The sequence below is a fragment of the Coregonus clupeaformis genome, unplaced genomic scaffold (genome assembly GCF_020615455.1).
Source record: "Coregonus clupeaformis isolate EN_2021a unplaced genomic scaffold, ASM2061545v1 scaf0094, whole genome shotgun sequence".
In the NCBI taxonomy this organism is placed as follows: domain Eukaryota; kingdom Metazoa; phylum Chordata; class Actinopteri; order Salmoniformes; family Salmonidae; genus Coregonus; species Coregonus clupeaformis.
The window spans coordinates 792,404-812,569 of record NW_025533549.1 but is presented as its reverse complement, the minus strand read 5'-3'; the positions used below and the strand labels follow the sequence as shown (position 1 = coordinate 812,569).

General features: G+C 44.9%; 1 protein-coding gene across 1 annotated transcript in view; it reads right to left on the bottom strand.

Moving 5' to 3' along the window:
• Positions 1-188: 188 nt before the first annotated feature.
• LOC121582598 (protein Niban 2) overlaps positions 189-20,166 on the bottom strand; it is a 46,305-nt gene continuing 26,327 nt past the window's right edge. The window contains exons 6-14 of the mRNA XM_041898520.2: positions 11,574-11,689; positions 8,312-8,416; positions 7,234-7,396; positions 4,708-4,895; positions 4,258-4,413; positions 3,825-3,944; positions 3,419-3,526; positions 3,103-3,214; positions 189-2,831 (exon numbers count right to left, since the gene is read on the bottom strand). Coding sequence (XP_041754454.2) covers positions 1,774-2,831; positions 3,103-3,214; positions 3,419-3,526; positions 3,825-3,944; positions 4,258-4,413; positions 4,708-4,895; positions 7,234-7,396; positions 8,312-8,416; positions 11,574-11,689 — 2,126 coding nt within the window. The 3' untranslated portion in view covers positions 189-1,773. The remainder of the gene's footprint in view (positions 2,832-3,102; positions 3,215-3,418; positions 3,527-3,824; positions 3,945-4,257; positions 4,414-4,707; positions 4,896-7,233; positions 7,397-8,311; positions 8,417-11,573; positions 11,690-20,166) is intronic.

Here is a 20,166-nt window from a genome sequence, read left to right as displayed (position 1 = left end):
CAAGGCTTCTAAAGTGGTTTTGTTTAATAGGGACTTTATGAAAACGTGCTTACTGTTGTTTTAGTGTCATTTTATTCTAACTATCAATAAATACCACTAACCTTAAGATTTTTTTCAGGTAAAATCAAATATGATCTAATTGATTTGAAAATGCATTTTAGTCTAGAGATACAGATGAGCAATAGGAAAACCATAAATCAACTTATTTATTAATCCATACAAATATACTCAGTCATACATGTAGCTAAACACAACCAATAAAAAGATCTTGCATAGAGCTTTACATATAAAATGAAGAATATAGCGGCGGCTGGTGCATTGAGCAGCACACAGTATTTGTCATAAATAAGAGGAAGGAAACTGACTTTTTGAGTGAACTAACCCTTTAAGTCATGGCGTTACATGGAAATATTTTCCTCAAGGCTACAAACTGATTAAGCCTGATTAAGAACAATGTGCCTTCAAATATATACAGTGGCCATAAACATAGCATTGATAGTTTAGAAAATAATCATAATTTGATTTCCCTCATTTAAGAGTGGGGAAAATAACCTGATATAGACTTGGTTATTTCCCCATGATTCCCTTTGTTGTTTGGCCAGAAGAGACTGACACAGAGGCCTCTTCATGACAAGGTACATAGCCTGCTGTCAGTTTTCCAGACCACACACTCAGACTGAACATTCCATCTCAATGAGAGATTCTGCTGATGATTCACAGTCAAGACATCAGCAGAGCAAGTCCCTTTAGTAACAACTGTTAGCATAATTATGATGGTGCATTTCAGTAGCACTGTAGCCGACATGGGACCTCTAGCATCTATAATACGACTGTAGTGACTGCTACCATTTGAGCCGCTCCCCTCACACTAAATAAGGGTTGGACTAACATACATAGAAAATAAGTAAGCAAGCAAGTGCCATTTCATGCTGAAGTCATGCACTGTAAAAATATAGTGTTGAAACAATAAGGCCACTTGTGAAAATAATGGTTCAAAAGGAGGTTCAACTTACACTTATTCAAGACACAATGTCTGACTGGTTTTATACAAGTTGCTAAGTCAATGTAAAAACATGTTAAAAAGCAGAGCTCCCAGACCCTGAATGCAATGATAGCTACATCTCTATAATGATATGTTTATACACAACGATGTCCATTACAGTAGGAAGACATGCCAGACTGTTTGCGTCAACCGCCTGCCTACAGTGCCCCCTACTGCTGAATAAAAGGTCATGCAATGACCAGTGGGTGTGTGACTGCGCCCATGCACCATAGAGTTATAACTACCTATGTCAGGCATCTGTGAACATATCCTTAGGGCCCTTGCAGATAGGCCTCTGTAGTGTAATGTGTATCTTCTGCATCTGCAATTCTCCCCACATCCCTTATCCAATTCTGACTTAAATTATTTAAATTCCTTACTTCTTAGTGACCACACAATCTAAGGATAATGCAGCAGATTTACATTTTACATTTTAGTCATTTAGCAGACGCTCTTATCCAGAGAGACTTACAGTTAGTGAGTGCATACATTTTTCCCAGATACCTGGGGTTCAGTGTCATACACAAACGCTTGAGGAATAGAGTCAAATAAAATGTAAAGTTAAGAGAAATTAAACGAACAAACATGACTCCAGATGAGAGAGGTTGGGAGTCACAGTTGAATTGGCCACTGTTGTAGATGTGACTGTCGGCATTATAACCATAAAACAATGCTGAGGGGTCAGGAATGATCAGTTAACACCGACAAAAATAAAACGTTTGTCCTCCCATTCAAATCTCATATAACATTTCTGTCTCGCACTCTGCGGTTTTCCCAGTGAAGTCCTCCCCGGTCTCGTAGTCGTTGTGAAGTGCAGTGTCTCCCTGCTCTAAAACCACCACCACCTCTCCTGGGTCGACTACAGTAACCTCTGTTTTCAGAGCATCCATGATTAGCTGAGATTTGCCCTCATCCAAGACCTCATTCGTCGGCGACTGGAACCTGCTGTCATCATGGCCCCAGGGGCTGGAGTCGGCCAATGGCGGGGCCAGCTCTGCGTCAGAGTATACGGCACACTCAGTTATCCTCTTTCCGTCCTCTTCCTGTACCGCTATCTCTATTTCCTGTATGGTGTTCTTGATGGCCGCCTCGTCTTCCTCCCCCTTGTCCTCAATAGCTGCCTCCCCCTTTTCCTGAAGCCCCCCCTCAGCTTCCTGGTCTGGACTTCCTGTTTCTACCAGCTGCTCGCTCACTTCCTGTGGGGCGCTCATCCACTGTGGTGACTTCCTGTGCATCTCCACCAAGGTGGTGATGAGTGTCACCTCCTCCTCCTTCCCATCCTCCAGCGTCAGCGTCCCTGTCCCATTGGTGAGAACAGCTATGTCCTCCTCTGAAGCCGGGACCACCATCTCCACCACCGGTTTGATGAGGTAACGGATCTCCTGCATGCTGTCTGGAGAATCAGGCCCCTTGGGGTGGTCTGGTTCCGTGGGGGTCTCTGGCTCCTTGGGCTCCTGAGCTTTAACCTCCACCTCCTCCACTTCCACCTCCTCCTCCATCTCTCCCTCCTCAGGGATGAAGTCCACCCCCGGCACCTCCAGGCATGACTCGTAGGGCAGCGGACCCATCTCGTCCAGCTGGATCATGGAGACCACTTGCCTGCGCCTCCTGCTGGACTGGCCGCCTCCTCCCAAGGCCACCTCAGGTTCCTCATTCCCACCCCTGAACTGGGTGGCCCAGTCCACCGAGGGGTTCTCCCCCAGCAGGTGGAGGTTGGGGTCGCTGTTGGTTAGGATCAGGCTGTCTCTGTACAGGTTGTGTCTCTTCTGGACCGCCGCCTCTTTCACAGCTGTAGGCACACAGAGGGGAGAGAGAATCACTACCATGCTAACAGTTCAGTTGTATCACATTTACATCAGGGCCGTATCACAAATCGCCTCAGAATAACACTGCTGAATCTGCTGATCTAAGATGTCCATATAATGTTATTCAGTATGATAAAAAAAACAAAAAAACACTGATCTTATTTCAGCACTCCTACTCTGAGATGCTTTGTGAATGGACTCTCCAATTATCTAGTCTATGCCAGGCCAGCGTCTCCATGCGTGTCCACCACTCACCCATCATGATGTCCTTGGTGACAGACTGCAGCACCACCTCCTCAAACACGTTCTCCACCAGGATGAACCGGGAGAAGTCCTCAAAGATCAGCTCCTGGAAGCGAGGGAGGTCCTGAGAGGGAGGAGATGAGAGGTTACAGACGACTGCACTCAACACAGGCAACGTCCCAAGTGGCACCCCAGTCCCTATATAGTGCACTACTCTTGACCAGAGGTTATAGGGTGCCATAGGGGTGGCTAGAGTCTGAGGGGTATCAGTGTCTTAGTGAGACTTGAGCATAAAAAACAATAAGCTACTATATACAGTGAGCCTCACCAGATGGCAGGAGGGAGAGAGCTGCTTCAGCATGTAGGGGATAATGATCTGTAGCAGGGCCTCTCTGAAGAACTTCTTACGCACCGTGCTACTGTCATAGTCATATTTCTGACAGGGACAGACAGAGGGACACAGACACAAGACCTTAGACTCTCTAATCCTTGATGGCAAGGGTTGCAAAATTCCATCAACTTTCCCAAATTCCCAGGTTTTCCGTCGTCCCAATTGGAATATTCCTGGTATCAGGTGGGAAATCTGGAATCCTCCAACCAGAATTTTGGGAAAGTAACTGGAATATGGAACCGTATTGATGGCCAATCTATTCTTAATCAATTAATCCATTAAATCAATCAATCAATCCAGTCATTCTCCTTCATCCTAATCCACCCTCAGTCTAACTACGAACCTTGAGCACTCTGTCCTGACAGCAGTGGATGGTCTTACACAGGTCCTCTCCTCCCTGGACCTTTCCCTCCAGACTCTGGTGGAGCAGATGCTCAAACGTGTAGACAGCATTGGCCATTTGCTGTTACACAGAGTAGAGAGGACATAAGTGAGGGAAAAAATATTCCTACTGATCTAACGTAGCTTATGATAGCTGTACTTTTATTTTATGGTTGACACACTTGTTTGCCATTAGCCAATTGGTGTTTCTCAATGAGTTCAAAACACGTGAATGCATCCAACTCATATTTACTACTTCACAACTGGAAATTACCACCTTCCCACTTGGTTATGAACACAGCATCAGATAACTAAAAACTACAGTGTTGGTAGTCTGGTGTGGCAGAGCACATCCATGCCGACTAGGTGGTGGGATTTGTGGGTTAAGGTCTCACCTCTCTCATGAGGATTTGAGCCCTCTGGACGAACACGGAGGGGCTGGACACATCAAACCTCTGCTGTAGTCCCTCCAGACTCAGCTGCTCCACCTTCTCATAGCAGCTCTGCATCTTCACCGGGTGGAACGCCAGCATAGAGATCTTGTCCATGTGCTGAGAGCGAGAGAGTGATGGTGAGAGGGGCGAGGGGAAAGAAAGAGACAGAGGGAGCGAATGAGAAAGAGAGAGAAAGAGGTGTGGGGGGGGGGTGAGAAAGAGAGTGAGGGGGGGATAAAGACAGACAGACAGACAGACAGACATGGATGAGATGAGGACTTGGCAACACAGATCACTTAAATTGATCCTCCAAGACAGAGCTACAGTACATTTTATTGAACAGTCACCAAGGACAATTCCCTAGGGTCCCTGCGAACCCCTCTGGTGTGTCCAGTCCGGTGGTCCACTAACCTCCCCCAGTTTGTCCTTGCCCCCTCCGTTGAGCGTGTTCTTGCTGACCTCCACCAGCTCTCTGAAGAAGACGTCTCGGACCTCGGAAAAGCCTCGGCTGGTAGGCTCCATCAGGGCCTCCAGGATGGAGCTGAGGTAGGGCTGGACGCTGCCCCGCAGTAGCTGCTCTGCCCTGGGGAACACCAAAGCTACGGAGTGAAGAGACATGGAGGAGTATGGTTAGTCACAATGGTGGTCAGTAGACAGTAAACACCCACACTTCCAGACATTTTACATTTTAGTCATTTAGCAAACGCTCTTATCCAGAGCCACTTACAGTTAGTGAGTGCATACATTTTCATACTGGCCCCCCTGTGGGAAACGAACCCACAACCCTGGCGTTGCAATAGCCATGCTCTACCAACTGAGCTACACGAAGCCAGACCACAGTATTACCCAGAACATTACCTAGCGTCCTAAACTCCATTCCATGGTGAAGGAAGTTTCTGATGAATTTCACCAATGGAGTGGATCTGAGACCAGGCTTTATGGAATCTAGCTCTGAATGCATCGATTCGCCCAAGGTCAATACTTTAAAAAAGTACAATTACGAAATGCCTTTGTACGTTGTTTGTCCTCTGTAGTTGCATGCCTTTCTTGGTTCGCTGAAACCATACTTTTCTAATAAATGTTAATCAAATACAACCACCAACTGTTTGCTCATTGGTGTTGCTCTAAGATTTCAACTCAGCGCAAATTCGCATGTGCCAATTGAATCTCATCAAAGGAAACAGTCGGTGGTGGTATTTGATTAACGTTTATTGAAAAAGTATGGATTTCACCAAACAAAGAAAGGCATGCAACTACAGAGGACAAACAAAAGTACAAGGTGGGCGTTTCATAACTGTACGTTTTGACCTTGGGTGAATCAATGTAGTTGGAGCTAGATTCCGCAAAGCCTCGTCTCGGCTCCACTCCGTTGGTGAAGTTCATCATACATGTCCTAAACCTGGAGGGGTGTTTAGTCCACTAAGCATTACCCAAAGGCATCAGACTGAAACGTCTGGAGGAAAGCAAGGGTTGGAACAGGTTCAGGGAACAGAACAGAAAACCGGAAAATAATGAAATTATTTGAGGAACAGAACTCGAACTGGAAATGAAAGTGATCTATACTGTTCCGGAACAGAACCGTTATTTTAAAAGCGTGGAAACTGGTTAATAATGTTATTTTACGTTCCAGGCATTTTTTTCAGTCCCACAAAAATCACAACAAAGCACCTATGCAAAGCACTCACTCTGTCACTCAGAAACATATTCCAGCGCCTGCCTGCCAGCTAGAAATCTTTGCCAGTGGGTGTGTGTACGTGTGTAGGCTACCTGCCTCTCCCCTCTGAAGCATAGGTTACTGTAGCCTACTGACAACATTACAAGCGTAATTCAGAAATCAGGGAGAGCCGTTTAATTAGAGAAGAATGGATTGACTTTCCAATGCTAGTTAAGGATACTATAGTTATCACGTTTCACATTGGATTTATTAACTACAAAAAGGTAAGACATGTTTTTAATTATAGTGCTGCTCTGCACACACAAGCCTAGCTCTGGTTAGTTTGCTCTGGTCCAACGTTAAACCAACTCGAAAGTTCAAAGACATTTAAAGTTCCTCCATGGAAAGCCGCTCCTCCATCACATAGTGGACCTGTGAGCCCTGAGCCCTGTCAAGTGTACCAGTGGGATAAAGTGAACATTGGCCTCCAGTGACATCTAAGGAATGAAGTCCTTCAACATTGGCTCCATGGGAAACAAAACACGAGAAAGAGAGAAAAAATAAAAAGCCCTTTGCCAAGTCCTTTTTAGGTGGAATGGTGACTGGGTGCTAGAATAAAATAGTGAAAGGTGCTTCAGGGTTAAAGCAAGCAGGCAGACAGACAAGAGCATGAGAAAGTGAGCTAAGAGGAGGTAAAGAAAGAGAGAGATGGGAGTAAGGGATGAGAGAGAGAGAAAGTGTGAGAGAGTAAAGAAACAGAGGAGAAGTTTGAAATCTGAGGGAAAGGGAGGGTCAGTTACAGTACAGGAGCCCTCTAGTGACAAGTGTCCATAGAAATTCACCAGTAACATGATGCCATAGGCCAATACTGTAGTGTTACTCAATGTGTGCATCCTAAATTGCACCCTATTCCCTATATAGTGCACTACTTTTGACCAGGGCCCATAAGGCTCTGGTCAAAAGTAGTACACTATGTAGAGAATAGGGTGCCATTTGGGACGCAGGCAATAACTGGTCTTACTGCTTTACTGTGCCAATAAGCCCTTAGCTCTACACTCAACAAACCAAAACCACTAGAAATGACGGTAGGCAGCCTAACGGTAGGCAGCCTAACAATGGACATTACAGACGCTAAGACTGCAGAAGTGCCATTGTTGAGAGAACTAATACAGTGTAATTTGATTAGGATCTCTTTTAGTCCCGATTTGGATGAAGTCTACATATCAGCCTATGTGTAAGGAGTGTTTCCTATGGGTGCCGTGTGGTGTGCGTGTGTGTCTCACCGCGGATCTTGCCACTGACGTGTTCCTTGGAGGTGATTATCTGGTCCATGTCTGTGCGTAACACTGCGTCTAGACGGGATGTCTCAACCTCACAGGCCTGGACTAAAGCCTCATACTGGGCCTGAGTCTGAGACAACACCTGCTTATACACCGCCTCAGAGATCTGGAGAGGGACAGGGAGAGAGAGAGTGGGTGAACACACCATCTGCGTCCCAAATGGCACCCTATTCCCTACAAAGTGCACTACTTTTGACTGGGGCACATAGGGCTCTGGTCAAAATTAGTGCTCTATGTAGGCACGTCAAATGTAATGCACTATTTAGGGAACAGGGTGCCATTTGGGATGAGGGCCATTTGACCAGGGCCCATTACATTAGCTGAACCATAGCTAAATAGCTTTTAGGCTTACATTAGCTACAACTTTAGTGTATTGAAGTCACCTTAGAACAAACCAGGCTTCATTTGATCAATATCATGCAAATCATTAAATTGGCAATTCCCTGGGGAGTTTCTGCTTGCAGTTCCTGCTTGCTGTGCTCTGAGATTCCCTTAAAGCTACGGCGACAATTTGAGAGTAACTGGCTATTACAGCAATTCCAGGTAAAACATCTATAAAACAAGTCTAAAATATAAGGTAAACATCTATACATTTCAGCTGTTTCAAAAACATTACTCTGCTATTAAGATTTTTACCGTAGGAGCAAGCATTTCCCTTGGATACAATTCTGTTTACATTGACTGCTTGGAGGGGGCATGTCTAGGGGCAGTCTCGCACACGGAGGTGGCGTACGAGACGTGAAAATGAATCGAGATTCTAGTCTTTACACTATTGTAATACGTCTAGCCATGGGTACTTTTTCCGATAGCTCTCGGGAATCTATCGTAGTGTAAATTCACTCTGTAGGGAATAGGGTGCCATTTGGGACACTGGCGCAATCCGCAATGTGGTTAGGAATGGTTAGTTCAGGAGTTTTCCTGACTATGTCACCTGAATGGGAAAAACGTAGCATGTGGTCGGGGTAAACTCCAGGTCCTAGGAAAGAACACAGTGCAGCATGTAGGTGGGACAACAACTCACCAGCATCCAGTTCCTCTGTCGCTGTTGCATCTTCCCCTTCAGACGAGGACCAATCAGATTCCTCAACTCTGGATGGAGAGTCTCCATCACTAGGTTGGCTAGGATCTACGTGTGAGACACACACACACACACACACACACACACACGGTGGAGACAAAAGCAAACACTTTATGCATTATCACATACACAATCTTTAAAGTGTGTGTAGGATGTGTCTCTATAAATAACTAGTGGTTGGCAAAACTTGGCATTAAGTAAAAGAATGAGACTTCAGAGAAGCTTTGTTGTTTGAGTCAGGTGTTTCCACAACAGAGAAAATGACAAGGTGTTGTGTCACAGTTAATCTTTGTGACACTTCAAACAGAACGGCAACAAACACACAACTCAACCTGTAGAGTGCAGGAACAACTTCAGAGTCAACTACATTTATATGAATGGGTTGAGTGGTGTGTGCTTCTGAGGATTCAGTACATGTCCATGGAAGTGGGAAAGAGGGCAGTGATGTTGAAACACTACAATGAGAAACAGCATTATGTGGCTCCTCTACACAATAATCACTAAATGTATGAGTAAAGTGCCCTTCCCAATACAAGGTACCATACAATACATATCTGATACAACACCAAATCGTTTAAAGGCCTGTAATAGATTTCTGTGAAAAGTCAACTGACTGAATTAAAAACTGTAATATCATATGTATTCAGTGTTATGGTCTTTTCTCTCTAATCTCAGCACCCAGAACGTCATGAGAGACTATTTTCTCCCTAACCTGCAGTAAAATTCTCACACACTCATAAATCTGCTGGGAGTGGGTTTGTCAGAGAGCCAGTTCTCCATTTCCATTAAATAGAAAATAATTCAGGGTATAAATAAGATATAAAAAATAAATCACAGCATTTAGTCAGTATCCATCTAAATGTGCAGTAGTCTTGGCTTGCCTTGGCTGCAGAATATAAAACCATAACTCACGTGTTTTAATCGAATATGCTTGGACCAGGGTTTGACTTGGCCCACTCTGCTTTAGACATACTTGAATAATGGTCTCAATGTGGTCCAGGCAGCATATTGGAGCTGAACACTGCGGCTAGCTACATGACATGCAGAATATGTTTTCCTTGTCCATAGATGTCCATATAAGACTACTGTGTGGTTGGTGAGGTACAGTACATGTTTTAGGAGGCCTGTGATGCTCTGGGGTAACTAACAATACCTAGACTAGAAACACACTATTACTCCTTCCAGGACAGCTGTTATTATACTGAACACAAATATACAACGCAACATGCAACAACTTCTAATATTTTACTCAGTTACAGTTCATATAATGAAAATCAGTCAATTGAAATAAATTCATTAGGCCCTAATCTATGGATTTCACATGACTGGGAATACAGATATGTATCTGTTGGTCACAGATACTTGTGGGGCGTGGATCAGAAAACCAGTCAGTTTCTGGTGTGACCCCCATTTGCCTCATGCATCTCCTTCGCATAGAGTTGATCAGGCTGTTGATTGTGGCCTGTGGAATGTTGTCCCACTCCTCTTCAATGGCGAAGTTGTGCGGAGTTGCTGGATATTGGCGGGAACTGGAACACACTGTCGTACACGTCGATCCAGAGCATCCAAAACAGGCCATGGAAGAACTGGGACATTTTCAGCTTCCAGGAATTGTGTACAGATCCTTGTGACATGGAGCCGTGCATTATCATGCTGAAACATGAGGGGATGACGGCGGATGAATGGCACGACAATGGGCCTCAGGATCTCGTCACGGTATCTCTGTGCATTCAAATTGCCATCGATAAAATGCAATTGTTCGTTGTCCGTAACTTATGCCTGCCCATACCATAACCCACCGCCACCATTGGGCCATCTGTCCACAAAGTTGACATCAGCAAACCGCTCGCCCACACAACGTCATACACGTGATCTACGGTTGGTCGTACTGCCAAATTCTCTAAAACGACGTTGGAGGCTTATGGTAGAGAAATGAACATTCAATTATCTGTGGCATTGTGTTGTGTGACAAAACTGCACATTTTAGAGTGGCCTTTTATTGTTCCCAGCACAAGGTGCACCTGTGTAATGATCATGCTGTTTAATCAGCTTCTTGATATGCCACACCTGTCAGGTGGATGGATTATCTTGACAAAGGAGAAATGCTCACTAACAGGGATGTAAACATATTTGTGCCCAAAACTTGAGAGAAATAAGCTTTTTGTGCGTATGGAAAATTTCTGGGGTCTTTTATTTCAGCTCATGAAACCAACACTTTACATCTTGTGTTTATATGTTTGTTCAGTATACACAGGGCCATGATATTGACATGATAAATCTAGGGTGCCTGTCCGAATAGCACCCTATTCCCTATAGTGCACTACTTTTGACCAGGGCCAGTGTAGGGTGCACTATATAGGGACTATGGTGCCATTTCAGATGCAGACCTACTAATGCCCAACACTGGGACCCCTTTAAAGTTTAGTGTCTCATTTCTACTGAGTAAGTGAGATCACTTCAGGACTTCACAGAGTAACAGTTCCTGCGTCCCAAATGGCACCCTATTCCATTTACAGTGCAATACTTTTGACCACCTTAGTCCCTACTGCTACCTTTACAGTAGTAGCAAGCAAAAAACCCACTCCCAGTCCCACAGTAGCCACAAACAGGTCTACAGAGACAGTGGGAAGTGTTGATGAGAATCGGGGGAAGAATATGAGTGAAATGGAGCTATGAGAAGAAAGGAACAGGCTATTTGAAAGGAAGTCCATAGAAAACCAGGCAGGGCCACACCTGAGCCTGAGTAGGAGACTGTTCCCACCCAAGCAGGGGTAAGAAACAGAGAGGGGGAGTCTGAAAGGGGCTCTTTTAAGGGAGACCCCACCCAGAGGAGCAGGAGTCTGGCCAAACTGACAGAGGGAGGTGGTGAGGTACAAGATGTTCTCTATACGGTTTTCTCAGGGGGAAGAGTATTTTCTCCTTCCACCTGTACTCTCAGATAAAAACAGTCAATCCTCAACAAACAGCTCTGAAATACACACCGGCTGCCTGACTGACATCCATCATCGCCACTGACCACTCAAGAGGTTTAGCTAAGGCCAGGATTGACCTGCTGTAAGATTGCTCCTGAACTTTGGTAAGCAAACCTGAATACAGTACATACTGTAAGGCGTTAGCATCACTAATTCAGAATACATTCAAATGAAATGAGATTGACTAATAAAGTCCTCAAGAGCTAGAGCCATCTCTATAGTGTTCCTCTCACCTGTGGTGGCCCTCCACACATCATGTCCCAGGTGCCGTAGTGTCCCTGAGCCTGCCTGTGGAGTCGCACCGCATCTGTGAAGGCCGGGGTCTGCACCCTGCACTCCTCTGACAGACCTGGAGGGGGCACGAGAGAGCAGTTTGGATAGGTTGGAGCTTCTGCAGTGGTGGTGGTGTTTGACATGTGTGTGTCCAAAAGGTGATAGAACAATTAGAAAAATCTATTATTTTACATGGCTTTTCAAAACACCCTTTTTGGTTGCTCAAGGAAATTGCCAGAACGTTATCACTGTGACCTCTTGGCCCTACCTAAAAACAGCCATGTTCAAAATGTATGGAGTAAAAAGTACATTATTGTCTTTAGGAATGTAGTGAAGTAAAAGTAAAATAGTACAGACACTCCAAAAAACGACTTAAGTAGTACTTTTACACCACTGGGATGAATGAGCCAATTGGAAGCTGGGGATGATTAGGTACAGATCCTTGCGACATGGGGCAATGCATTATCATGCTGAAACATGAGGTGATGGCGGCGGATGAATGGCACGACAATGGGCCTCAGCATCTCAAATAAAATTGTATTTGTCACATGCGCCCAAAACAATAGGTGTAGACCTTACCGTGAAATGCTTACTTATAAGCCCTTAACCAACATTGTAGAATTTTTTTAAAAGTGAAAATATGCACAAAAAAAATTCAAAAAAGTTACAATAAAATAACAATAACGAGGCTATATACAGGGGGTACCGGTACCGAGTCAATGTGCGGGAGTACAGGTTAGTCGAGGTAATTGAGCTAATTTGTACATGTAGGTAGGGGTAAAGTGACTATGCATACAGTTGAAATCGGAAGTTTACATACACCTTAGCCAAATACAAATCAACTCAGTTTTTCACAATTCCTGACATTTAATCCTAGTAAAAATTAGCTGTTTTAGGTCAGTTAGGATCACCATTTTATTTTAAGAATGTGAAATGTCAGAATAATAGTAGAGAGAATGATTTATTTCAGCTTTTATTTATTTAATCACATTCCCAGTGGGTCAGAAGTTTACATACACTCAATTAGTATTTGGTAGCATTGCCTTTAAATTGTTTAACTTGGGTCAAACGTTTCGGGTAGCCTTCCACAAGCTTCCCACAATAAGTTGGGTGAATTTTGGCCCATTCCTCTTGACAGAGCTGGTGTAACTGAGTCAGGTTTGTAGACCTCCTTGCTCGCACACGCTTTTTCAGTTCTGCCCACAAATGTTCTATAGGATTGAGGTCAGGGCTTTGTGATGGACACTCCAATACCTTGACTTTGTTGTCCTTAAGCCATTTTTCCACAACTTTGGAAGTATGCTTGGGGTCATTTTCCATTTGGAAGACCCATTTGCGACCAAGCTTTTAACTTCCTGACTGATGTTTTAAGATGTTGCTTCAATATATCCACATAATTTTCCTTCCTCATGATGCCATCTATTTTGTGAAGTGCACCAGTCCCTCCTGCAGCAAAGCACCCCCACAGCATGATGCTGCCACCCCTGTGCTTCACGGTTGAGATGGTCTTGGGGCGTTGGTTAGGTAAACTTCTAATCCCGAGCCGATATACTGTCGATGTGCCTGGCAAGGCCTTCCTATTGCTCCTGTAAGTCGCTCTGGTATGCTAAACAGGTTCTTCGGCTTGCAAGACCCCCCTTCTTCCTCCAAACATAACAATGGTCATTATGGCCAAACAGTTCCATTTTTGTTTCATCAGACCAGTGGACATTTCTCCAAAAAGTACGATCTTTGTCCTCATGTGCAGTTGCAAACCGTAGTCTGTCTTTTTTATGGCGGTTTTGGAGCAGTGGTTTCTTCCTTGCTGAGCGGCCTTTCAGGTTATGTCGATATAGGACTCATTTTACTGTGGATATAGATACTTTTGTACCGGTTTCCTCCAGCATCTTCACAAGGTCCTTTGCTGTTATTCTGGGATTGATTTGCACTTTTCGCACCAAAGCACGTTAATCTCTAGGAGACAGAACGCATCTCCTTCCTGAGCGGTACGATGGCTGCGTGCTGCCATGGTGTTTATACTTGCGTACTATTGTTTGTACAGATGAACGTGGTACCTTCAGGCGTTTGGAAATTGCTCCCAAGAATGAACCAGACTTGTGGAGGTCTACAATATTGTTCTGAGGTCTTGGCTGATTTCTTTAGATTTTCCCATGATGTCAAGCAAAGAGGCACTGAGTTTGAAGGTAGGCCTTGAAATACATCCACAGCTACACTTCCAATTGACTCAAATGATGTCAATTAGCCTATCAGAAGCTTCTAAAAGCCATGACATAATTTTCCGGAATTTTCCCAGCTGTTTAAAGGCACAGTCAACTTAGTGTATGTAAACTTCTGACCCACTGGAATTGTGATACAGTGAATTATAAGTGAAATAATCTGTCTGTAAACAATTGTTGGAAAAATTACTTCTGTCATGCACAAAGTAGATGTCCTAAACGACTTGCCAAAACTATAGTTTGTTAACAAGACATTTGTGGAGTTGTTGAAAAATGAGTTTTAATGACTCCAACTTAAGTGTATGTAAACTTCCGACTTCAACTGTAGATAATAAACAGCAAGAAGCAGCAGCTTAAAAAAAAGGGGTCAATGCAAATAGTCTGGGATTCCATTTGATTAACTGTTTAGCAGTCTTATGGCTTGGGGGTAGAAGCTGTTAGGGAGCCTTTTGGACCTAGACTTGGCGCTCCGGTACCGCTTGCCATGTGGCAGCAGAGAGAACAGTCTATGACTAGGGTGCTGGACAATATTTAGGGCCTTCCTCTGACACCGCCTGGTATATCAATCAATCAATCAATTTTATTTTATATAGCCCTTCGTACATCAGCTAATATCTCGAAGTGCTGTACAGAAACCCAGCCTAAAACCCCAAACAGCTAGTAATGCAGGTGTAGAAGCACGGTGGCTAGGAAAAACTCCCTAGAAAGGCCAAAACCTAGGAAGAAACCTAGAGAGGAACCAGGCTATGAGGGGTGGCCAGTCCTCTTCTGGCTGTGCCGGGTGGAGGTTATAACAGAACCATGCCAAGATGTTCAAAAATGTTCATAAGTGACAAGCATGGTCAAATAATAATCAGGAATAAATCTCAGTTGGCTTTTCATAGCCGATCATTAAGAGTTGAAAACAGCAGGTCTGGGACAGGTAGGGGTTCCATAACCGCAGGCAGAACAGTTGAAACTGGAATAGCAGCAAGGCCAGGCGGACTGGGGACAGCAAGGGAGTCACCACGGCCGGTAGTCCCGACGTATGGTCCTAGGGCTCAGGTCTCTCCAGTTGGCTTTTCATAGCCGATCATTAAGAGTTGAAAACAGCAGGTCTGGGACAGGTAGGGGTTTCGTAACCGCAGGCAGAACAGTTGAAACTGGAATAGCAGCAAGGCCAGGCGGACTGGGGACAGCAAGGTGTCAGCATGCCCGGTAGTCCTGACGTATGGTCCTAGGGCTCAGGTTCTCAGAGAGAAAGAGAGAACGAGAGAATTAGAGAGAGCATACTTAAATTCACACAGGACACTGGATAAGACAGGAGAAGTACTCCAGGTATAACCAACTAACCCCAGCCCCCGACACATAAACTACTGCAGCATAAATACTGGAGGCTGAGACAGGAGCGGTCCGGAGACACTGTGGCCCCATCCGAAGAAACCCCGGACAGGGCCAAACAGGAAGGATATAACCCCACCCACTCTGCCAAAGCACAGCCCCCGCACCACTAGAGGGATATCCTCAACCACCAACTTACAATCCTGAGACAAGGCCGAGTATAGCCCACAGAGGTCTCCACCACAGCACAAACCAAGGGGGGCGCCAACCCAGACAGGAAGATCACGTCAGTAACTCAACCCACTCAAGTGACGCACCCCCTCCTAGGGACGGCATGAAAGAGCACCAGCAAGCCAGTGACTCAGCCCCTGTAACAGGGTTAGAGGCAGAGAACCCCAGTGGAGAGAGGGGATCATAGATGTCATAGATGGCAGGAAGCTTGGCCCCAGTGATCTACTGGGCCGTACGCACTACCCTCTGTAGCGCCTTGTGGTCAGATGTCAAGCAATTGCCATACCTAGCGGTGATGCAACCAGTCAGGATGCTCTCGATGGTGCAACTGCAGAACTTTTTGAGGATCTGGAGACCATGCCAAATCTTTTCAGTCTCCTGAGAGGGAATATGCATTGTCATGCCCTCTTCACAACTGTCTTGGTGTGTTTGGACCATGATAGTTTGTTAGTGATATGGATGCCAAGGAACTTGAAGCTCTCGACCCGCTCCACTACAGCCCCATTAATGTGAATGGGTGCGTGCTCGGCCCCCCTTTTCCTGTAGTCTCACGATCACCTCTTTTGTCTTGCTCACGTTGAGGGAGAGTTTGTTGTCCTGGCACCACACTGCCAGGTCTCTGACCTCCTCCCTGTAGGCTGTCTCATTGTATTCAGCGAGTCACTAGTACTTCCTGCTTGAGTTTTGCTTGTAAGCAGGAGTTAGGAGGATAGAATTATGGTCAGATTTGCCAAATGGAGGGTGAGGGAGAGCTTTGTACACGTCTCTGTGTGTGTAGTAATGGTGGTCTAGAGTTTCCCCCCCCTCTGGTTGCACATGTGACATGTTGGTAGAAATTAGGTAAAATGGATTGAAGTTTTCCTGCATTAAAGTCGCCGGCCACTAGGAGCACCGCTTCTGGGTGAGCATTCTCTTGTTTGCCTATGGCCTTATACAGCTCGTTGAGTGCGGTGTTAGTGCCTGCATTTGTTTGTGGTGGTAAATAGACAGCTATGAAATGTAATATAGATGAAAACTCTTGGTAAAAAGTGTGGTCTACAGCTTATCATGAGGTACTCTACCACAAGTGAGCAAAACCTCGAGACTTCCTTAATATTAGAGCTTGCGCACCAGCTGTTATTGGCAAAGAGACACACACCACCACACCTGATCTTACTGGAGGCTGCTGTTCTGTCTTGCCGATGCACGGAAAACGCAGCCAACTGTATATTATCCACGTCCTTGTTCAGCCACGACTCGGTGAATCATAAGATATTACAGTTTTTAATGTCCCGTTGGTAGGATAGTCTCTAACAGAGCTCATCCAGTTTATTCTCCAGTGATTGCACATTCGCCAGTAGGACGGATGGTAAAGGTGGATTATCCACACGCCAACTACTTCTCACCAAGCACTCGGATCTGCGCCCCCTGTATCGGAGTCTCCTCTTCATGCGAATGACAGGAATTTGGGCCTGGTCCGGGAGGAGGCGTAAATAATTTGCCTTCAGTTTGAACAGAAATTATTTGGTTGTGCAAACCCACAGTTTCATCAGCTGTCCGTGTGTCTCGTCTTAGACCATCCTGCAGGTGAAGAAGCCGGTTGTGGAGGTCCTGGGCTGGCGTGGTTACATGTGGTCTACGGTTGTGAGCCTGGTTGGACGTACTGCCAAATTCTCTAAAACAATGTTGGAGGAGGATTATGGTAGAGAAATTAACATTAAATTGTCTGGCAACAGTGCTGGTGGACATTCCTGCAGTCAGCATGCCAATTACACGCTCCCTCAAAACTTTTGACATCTGTGACAAAACTGCACATTTTAGAGTGGCCTTTCATTGTCTCCAGCACAAGGTGCACCTGTGTAATCATCATGCTGTTTAATCAGCTTCTTGATATGCCACACCTATCAGGTGGATGGATTATCTTGGCAAAGGAGAAATGCTCACTAACAGGGATGTAAACAAATGTATGCACAAAATTTGAGAGAAATAAGATTTTTGTGTGTCTGGAAAATATCTGGCATCTTTGATTTCAGCTCATGAAACATGGGACACTTTACATGGTAAGTTCATATTTTTGTTTAGTATACTTCTCCAATACAGGAGTACACCTGCAGCATATGACAACATGCATATGATATTCATGTTGTAAACACACATGCGCACGTTTGGTCCTAATAGCAACAGGTAGGTGTGTCTGTGTCTGTGTCTGTGTGTGTGTGTGTGTGTGTGTGTGTGTGTGTGTGTGTGTGTGTGTGTGTACGGCTAATGGCAACAGGAGTGTGTGTGGAGACTGGACGGCTACCCAGAGGTGAAAGGGAAGTGCTGTTCAGTTACAGTGCCTACGGAAAGTATTCAGACCCCTTGACTTTTTCCACATTTTGTTACGTTACAGCCGTATTCTAAAATGGATTACATTGTTGTTTTTCCCTCATCAATCTACATACAATACCACATAATGACAAAGCACAAACAGGTTTAGAAATTTTTGCAAATGTATTACAAATAAAAAATGGAAATATTAAATTTACATAAGTATTCAGACCCTTTACTCAGTCCTTTGTTGAAGCACCTTTGGCAACGATTACAGCATCGGGTCTTCTTGGGTATGACGCTACAAGCTTGGCACACCTGTATTTGGGAGTTTCTCCCATTCATCTCTGCAGATCCTCTCAAGCTCTGTCAGGTTGGATAGGGAGTGTCACTGCACAGTTATTTTCAGGTCTCCAGAGATGTTAGATCAGGTTCAAGTCCAGGCTCTGGCTGGGCCACTCAAGGACATTGATAGAGGAATTATGATTATGACTAAAATTGTTAACCCCAATACTGATGATGACTGTGTGAACTGTGTTAGGGTTATCATTATAAACCCACTAACAGAGGGGGTGAGTTAGAAACTGCTGAGACAAACATTCCAGGATGAAGGGGACTGAGAAACTGGTTAAAGGCCTCCTAAAGGTGGGCGGAGCAAAGTGCCTTTGTGTGAAGTATAAAAGCTGTATATGTGTTTTTTGGCGGCAGAGCTCTCCATGATTAAACATACAGATCATTCTTGCTGGTTGTGGACCTTTGTTTAATTCATGATTAAACCAGAGCCTTACACCCTCTGGGAATTATTCAGAGCATTAAGTTTGATTAATTAGAGATAGAAATTCTCGTGACAGACATTCAGAAACTTGTTCCGAAGCCACTCCTGCATTGTCTTGGCTGTGTGCTTAGGGTCTTTGTCCTGTTGGAAGATGAACTTTCGCCCCAGTCTGAGGTCCTTTGCGCTCTGGAGCAGGTTTTCATCAAGGATCTCTCTGTACTTTGCTCCGTTCATCTTTCCCTCAATCCTGACTAGTCTCCCAGTCCCTGCCGCTGAAAAACATCCCCACAGCATGATGCTGCCACCACCATGCTTCACCGTAGAGATGGTGCCAGGTTTCCTCTAGACGTGATGCTTGGCATTCAGGCCAAAGAGTTCAATCTTGGTTTCTTTAGACCAGAGAATCTGGTTTCTCATGGTCTGAGTCCTTTAGGTGCTTTTTGGCAAACTCCAAGTGGGCTGTCATGTGCCTTTTCCTAAGGAGCGGCTTCCGTCTGGCCACTACCATAAAGGCCTGATTGGTGGAGTGCTGCAGAGATGGTTGTCCTTCTGGAAGGTTCTCCCATCTCCACATCTCTCATTCAGAGTGACCATCGGGTTCTTGGTCACCTCCCTGACCAAGGCCCTTCTCCCCAAATTGCTCAGTTTGGCCAGGCGACCATCTCTAGGAAGAGTCTTGGTGGTTTTAAACTTCTTCCATTTAAGAATTATGGAGGCCACTGTGTTCTTGGAGACCAATGCTGCAGACATTTTTTGGTACCCTTCCCCGGACCTGTGCCTCGATACACTCCTGTCTGAGCTCTACGGACAATTCCTTAGATCTCATGGCTTGGTTTTTGCTCTGACATGCAATGTCAACTGTGGGTCCTTATATAGACATGTGTGCCTTTCCAAATCATGTCCAATCAGTTGAATTTACCACAGGTGGATCAAGGATGATCAATGGAAACAGGATGCACCTGAGCTCAATTTCGAGTCTCATAGCAAAGGGTCTGAATACTTATGGAAATAAGGTATTATTATTTATTTTTAATACATTTGCAAGAATTTGTAAAAACCTGTTTTCGCTTTGTCATTATGGGGTATTGTATGTAGATTGATGAGGAAATACATGTATTTAATCCATTTTAGAATAAGGCTGTAACGTAACAAAATGTGGAAAAAGTCAAGGGGTCTGAATACTTTCCGAATGCACTGTCTATTACTGGGGGTGAGGGTCACGCCTTCAAACCATTAAATCGCCCCTGGAACTGGGGCTATAGTGTCTGGCAGTCCTCACAACACTCAGGGAATGATGGTAGGAGATAGGGGGCTAGTCTAGTACACTACAGACCCAAGAGCAAGGAAGTAAGGACACAATCCTTATAGGCCACTGATAGAACCATCACCACCAAATAATACCCCTCAAAACTATGTAGTACCATGCAGCATTGCAACTTCATAAATAAATACATTCATAAATGTATTTGTCTGTTGTAACTATTGCCAACTGAGCGTTCTTAACAGCCATGGGCAGAATAGACAGAAGACAGTTCAACTGTTAATTGGCACTCTCACTCCTCTACTGCAGCGGAAGCTCACAGCAGGAATTTCTTTAGAGGAGTGACTGGACAGCTGGCAGGCCTGGACATGTAGGGGGAGTGCTATGGCTCTGATTGGCTCCAGGCCTGGACAGGTAGGGGGAGTACCATGACTCTGATTGGCTCCAGAGAGGGGCCAACA